This window comes from Macaca fascicularis, chromosome 10, assembly GCF_037993035.2.
Source record: "Macaca fascicularis isolate 582-1 chromosome 10, T2T-MFA8v1.1".
NCBI lineage: Eukaryota > Metazoa > Chordata > Mammalia > Primates > Cercopithecidae > Macaca > Macaca fascicularis.
In genome coordinates, this window is record NC_088384.1 from 34,457,325 (window position 1) to 34,463,657 (window position 6,333).

Below are 6,333 nucleotides of genomic sequence, written 5' to 3' on the forward strand. Positions count from 1 at the left end.
GTAGGGGTAAAAGCCTCTAAAAGATGAAGGAAGCATGTTTGGCTGACAGAAGTAACGGGCGCTGTCTTGGGTTGCAGGGAGTTTAATAGTGGTGCCAGTGAGAGCCGTAAGCCCTGGGGTGCCGCCTGCTGGTCTGCGGGGCTCCTTGGTTGGAACCCACACAGCTTTCTGAGCTCTACCGTTTGCTTGGCACTGTGGGGGATACAAGGTTGGTCCGGGGCACGGTGTCCACAAAACACTTAGCAGGAAGGAGAGCTACATCCTCCAACTGCCAAATACAGGCCTGTAGCGATGGGAGCTGAGAGGAGAGAAAGTTCCACTTTGTCGACTCTACCAGCTGAAAATGCAGGCGTCCTCACCTCCTAGAAATCCAGTCATGCTTCTGTTCAGCAGGGCCAGCCTGTGACGTCCCCAGCAGCTGCCTAGAACGCAGGAGTGGCCGGCACACTCCCATGTAACTCTGCATGTGTGCCAACGGGCCTGACGGTCCTCGCCAGCCTCATGGTCTGTGTCCAGTACCCCCCATGCAGTCCCCTTCCTCGCCTCCATTCAGCTAGGTCTGCACCAATAAAATGGGCCTGGGCCTGAGGTGTCGCAGGTGGTCACTAGTTCTGGACTTGAAGTGCCTTGGGCACAGGGACGACGAAGGCTTCTTGTATCCCATCACCGTCTAACAGTGAGCGCAGGGGCTCACCACACACGCGTTTGCTTAACGAGCCCCCTGCAGGGAGTGATTGCAATCTTCCCTTTCCATTGCCTTTCAGAACTCAACTGCTTCTCATTCTTTCAGCCCAGCAGCCCTGGATACTTAATCAGTACTTCCCTTTGAAGTGCTGCTTCATACTGGGGACTGTGTTTCCTTTGAGAGGGAAGAGTATTAGTGAACCAGGTTGTGTGTGCCCCTCTGTGCAGGACCGGAACAGGGACCTGGCCACTGCCCTGGAGCAGCTGCTGCAGGCCTACCCTACAGACATGGAGAAGGAGAAGACAATGCTGGTGCTGGCCCTGCTGCTGGCCAAGAAGGTGGCCAGTCACACGCCGTCCTTGCTGCGTGATGTCTTTCAAACAACGGTGAATTTTATTAACCAGAACCTACGCGCCTATGTGAGGAGCTTAGCCAGAAACGTAAGAACCCATGAGGTCAGCCCCTTCCCTGCCTGCTGCCCATGCCCTTTTCTCTGGAAGGTTGAGAAGCCCAGCGGGGCCGCTGCCTCTGATGCCAGCACAAGGGTTACAGGCTGTCCTGCTCGGGTTAGGTTTTGCTGTTGTGAGCAAGAAAGCTATGTGTGGAAGGTGGTGAAGGGCACCCACAGTCCTCTCGAGCTTTACCAGCTTACTATTGGAGACGTGCTCCACTCAGAGGGGCGGCAAAGGCTCATGTCGCACTCCTGGTGGGGTCCTCACAGCATAAGCAGGCGCAGAGTGGAAGGAAAGGGCTGGAGGGCCCACAATGAGCTTTTCAGACTGCTTGCCTTGTCATAAAAATAAGTGTAATGTAGCCGGCCGTGGTGGCTCACGCCTGTGATCCCAGCAGTCTGGGAGGCCAAGATGGGCAGATCACCTAAGGTCAGGAGTTCCAGACCAGCCTGGCCAACATGACGAAAGCCCATCTCTACTAAAATACAAAAATTAGCCGGGCATGGTGGTGCACACCTGTGGTCCCAGCTACTCAGGAGGCTGAGTGAGGCAGAACTGCTTGAACCCCGGAGGCAGAGGTTGCAGTGAACTGAGATCGCACCACTGCACTTTAGCCTGGATGACAGAGCGAGGCTCCATCTCAAAAAAAAGGTGAAATGTGAACCAAAACAAGTAGTCGAGAAAGGGGAGAGCTGTCTAAAATCTTTTCCAGAGCACATCTGTCCCATAACCAGGTATTAGAAGTCACCGTGTAAAGGCCGGGCATGGTGGCTCAAGCCTGTAATCCCAGCAATTTGGGAAGCAGAGGAGGATTGATTGAGGCCAGGAGTTTGAGACAAAACTGAGCAACATGGCAAGACCCTGTCTCTAAAAAATTTATAAAAATAATTAGCTGAGGGCCGGGTGTGGTGGCTCATGCCTGTAATCCCAGCACTTTGGGAGGCCAAGGCCGGCGGATCATGAAGTCAGGAGTTCAAGACCAGCCTGGCCAAGATGGTGAAACCCCGTCTCTACTAAAAATACAAAAAAAATTAGCTGGGTGCGGTGGCAGGTGCCTGTAATCCCAGCTACTTGAGGCAGGACAATCGCTTAAATCCTGGCGGCAGAGGCTGCAGTGAGCCAAGATCACGCCAGTGCACTCCAGTCTGGGTGACAGAGTGAGACTGTCTCAAAAAAAAAAAGAAAAAAACATTAGCTGAGCATGGTGGCATGCTAGTTCACGCCATCATGGAGGCTGAGGCAGCTCGTCAGGAGGCTGAGGCAGAAGGATCTCTTTGCTTGAGGCCAGGAGTTCAAGGCTGCAGTGAGTTCATTGTGCCACTGCAGTCCAGCCTGAACAAAACAAGACCCTGTTTCTAAAAACAAACAGAGTGTTCACAACGCTGCCCAAGAAGGGCCGGTTTTTGCGGTTGCCCCCATGTAGCAAAATCTGGTGCTTCTGTTTCATAGACCCAAATGGATATTAAGTGGATATGTCTTATTTGTAAATTTAAAAATATTAGCGAATGTTTGGGATTTTATGGTATGTCAGAAGCATTACTTCAGGCTTTGGTTTTTAAGTAAAATAGCATCTAATCCTCTACTGAGAACTCAAAAGAAAACATTCCTTATATGCTGTGGTCTTCAGTTATACAGGCATTTTAAAAACAGGAGAATGAGGCCGGGCGCGGTGGCTCAAGCCTGTAATCCCAGCACTTTTGGGAGGCTGAGATGGGCAGATCACAGGTCAGGAGATTGAGACCATCCTGGCTAACACGGTGAAACTCCATCTCTACTAAAAATACAAAAAATTAGCCGGGCGAGGTGGCGGGCGCCTGTAGTCCCAGCTACTCGGGAGGCTGAGGCAGGAGAATGGCGTAAACCTGGGAAGCGGAACTTGTAGTGAGCTGAGATCTGGCCACTGCACTCCAGCCTGGGTGACAGAGCGAGACTCCGTCTCAAAAAAAAAAAAAAAAAAAAACCAGGAGAATGAATATAAATCTTAAATCAGGCATTAAACCCAGCTGAATTGTTGGAAGGAGGTAAGCCTGAGGCCATTCCTGGACAGCTTTTACCAACACCCATGTAAAGGGGGAATGAGTGGGCAGGACGTGTGTGGCTGTCTGTATGGACAGCTTACCAGAGACTGACGGCTGAGGCAGAATCGTGATTCCTCTAACCCAGCAGGGGCCTCCTGACACTGTCGATGCCTCGGAGATGTGAATAGCTACCTCACCGCCTGAACAGCCTGTTTTTGCAGTTGCCCCCACGTAGCAGAAAGTAGGATGCACGGATAGGACTTTAGGGCCCTGGAGAACATGTTTTTGCATAAACCCCAGCTTTGCTCCGCTGTGGCACAGAGCTCTGGAGCCTGGTTTGTGAATGAGCCCAGCTGATTCTGGCTTTTTCTCCTTTCTTGCTCTAGGGGATGGACTGAACCGACAGTTCCAAAAGTGTGACTGGCTAAAGCTCGATATGGTCACAGCCATGTAGCTGCTTCCAGTGTAGACAGAGCCCTGGCATGTCAACAGCGTTCCTAGAGAAGACGGGCTGGAAGATAGCTGTGATTTCTGTTTTAAAGACAATGTTTTAAGCTTATAACGCATTCTAAAAGATCCACATTAATATACTTGAATGAAAATATCAATTTACACGTATTTGAATGGCCTTCGTATCATCCACACATGAATCTGCACATTCGTAAATCTATACATGGTGCCTTTATTTCCGCTGTGCAGGTTCTCACTTGAAAATTAAATTGAAAAGCAGGTTTCAAGGAAGTAGAAACAAAATACAATTTTTTTGGTAAAAAAAATTACTGTTTATTAAAGTACAACCATAGGGGATGGTCTTACAGCAGGCAGTATCCTGTTTGAGGAAAGCAAGAATTGGAGAGGAAAGGAACATATCCCTTACGAATGAAAAATTCCACTCAAAATAGGGACTATCTTAATACTAAGGAACCAACAATCTTCCTGTTTAAAAACCAAATGGCCCAGAGATTCGGAACTGAAGTGCTGCACGCAAACACTGGGACCGTCTGACGCCAGTACGTAGGCGCTTGACCTTCTCAATTTCATCTCCCTTTGAGTCAAAAAGAACCACTTGTGGTTCTAAAAGGTGTGAAGGTGGTTTAAGGGCCCAGGTCAGCCACCGTTTACAAAATCAGGTAACTAACGGCATGCACCTTTTCTCCTTCCATGACATCAAGGCTTTGCTAAAGACATTAAGCCACAGGTGCCGGAAGCTACTGCGATGCCCCGGGAGTAGCCCGGGAAGTTTACAGAAGCTGTAGACTTCCAGTTTCTAGCCGTACGCTCGGCTCATCCATGCCTCAGAAGTGCATCTGGAGAGAAGAGGTTTCTAAGCATAAAAGATGAAAGAGCAGTTGGACTTTTTAAAAATTCAGCAAAGCAGTTCCCTCTCCTAGGGACAGTCAAAACCTAGTCACTTAGGTAGTACCAAAATAAACAAGGAAGAGCTTAGCTTTAGAAACAATGCAACACTGGTCTGCTGTTCAATGGGAAGCTATGGCCTAGGAATCAGTTTAAAAGCACGACGGTGGACGCTGGGTCTGTATCACACACATTGCTGTGAACAGGAATCTCCTGTGACCACAACAGGAGGCTACTGGAGACGCGCATGAGTAAGGGCACTGACAGACTCATGATTTCTTCTTACCGCTTTCCTGTTCCGTAAGAGTTTAAAATCATCAGAAAAGAAAAACAAACTCTATATTGTTCAGCATGGAATACATGCCACGCTAGGGCTGGCTCAACTGAAGTGGGCAAAAGGTTACAAATACTAAAAAGAAATGCTGCCGTGCAGTGTGAAGGCCATGGTTTGGAAATAAATCTTTCTAAAACTGACTTTTCCTGTTTCAGAGTGGACTTTTAAAAAAGTTTCCCGACCACAATGGAAAAAAAGTTGAACCACGCTGCACCTACACACCGTCCATACATCAGCCATTATAATCAGATTCTCACTGGGGGAGGCATTTTCTTCCCAAAGGGGCTATACAGGCGTCACCCGGAACTAATGGAAAAGGGCTCTAGAGCAGCAAATGACTGGATATCATCTCTCACTGCCTCTTCCACGGCATCTTCACCTTATTCTGTTTCACTTGAATTCATACAGTAGGCCGCCATTTTATTACAGCTTATAACAGGCCTTAGTGTAAATTCTTCCAGACCAAATCTGAGATACCGTCTTGGTTGTAAAGCAAGAGCATCACCCCTTCTCCCAAAGCCAACATTATAAACAGATTGCATTGTCTCAAACACAGCTGCTCCAGTCTTGAGCACTTCCCAGCCATGGTGACTCAGGCATATCCTGGCAGTTGGTGGATTTTACCCTGTAACACAATCCTCATGGAAATGACTGAAAGGTGATTTCAATTCAAAGAATGTGTTTTCCTTTCTGTTTTAAAAATATTCGAATGAAGTGATGGAAATTCCTTTGTTAAACATCAAAAGCTTTCTCCTTGAAAAGATGCTTGGTGTATCTGAAAGTCACGTGGGATATCTGGTGCATTCATAATGTCAAAGCATTCCTGACCTCTCCTCTTAGGATCCAGCATTAACTGCTGAGATACTCAAGGCTTCCTTAAAGGGTCACAGCACTAGCGCCTGGTTTTATTGTCCAACAACTTTATTAGTTGTGCTCACTGAGAATTGGAATATAGAGTCCTTTGAATGTAACGATCTTGTTTTCAGAACCTGGAGTCAAACCAATTAAGTATGGACTTACAAAGACAATTGATCATATGAAATGATACCGCCTAAATCAAGGGCATAGAGTGACCGACCATGTGGATAGAAAGATGAGTCCATCGATTGTCTTCAGATCCCATGTGTTCTCTCTAGTACATTGCTTCTGACAGAATAACTCACAGATTTGAAGTCTGTTCCTTTCCCCGATGAAGAGGAGATTGGCCAAAAGGTAGACGACAGGAGGGAAGAGGAGCCAGAATGAGCCACAATGGTCAGTTCAGCAAAGCAGAGCGGCCGCACAGGGGGCCCATGGAACTCACACAGAAAAAGGAAACGTGCTGCTTCAGTAAAATGCCCGTGTTAACCTAATTATCCAAATCACCGATCAATTCTGGTATTTTTAACATGACAGCATTTGAGCCAACACTAAACTGACCTTAATTAAGGAATGAGTTAGGTAGGAAGAGGCACTTTTAATCTGGAGGAAGAAATGGAAGACTGTAAT

The 6,333-nt window shown here is 47.7% G+C and overlaps 1 protein-coding gene across 8 annotated transcripts in view; it reads left to right on the forward strand.

The window, feature by feature from the left end:
- Positions 1 to 3,763, forward strand: part of BID (BH3 interacting domain death agonist) — a 35,915-nt gene extending 32,152 nt beyond the window's left edge. For 4 of the 8 annotated variants that reach the window (XM_065522538.2, XM_065522540.2, XM_015457460.4 and 1 more), the window contains 2 exons: positions 913 to 1,140; positions 3,542 to 3,763. In XM_065522538.2, the coding sequence (XP_065378610.1) occupies positions 913 to 1,140; positions 3,542 to 3,553 (240 nt within the window). In that variant the 3' untranslated portion in view covers positions 3,554 to 3,763. The remainder of the gene's footprint in view (positions 1 to 912; positions 1,141 to 3,541) is intronic. The other 4 variants (XM_074004533.1, XM_074004532.1, XM_005568046.5 and 1 more) reach the window with 1 other exon arrangement.
- The last annotated feature ends 2,570 nt before the right edge of the window (positions 3,764 to 6,333 follow it).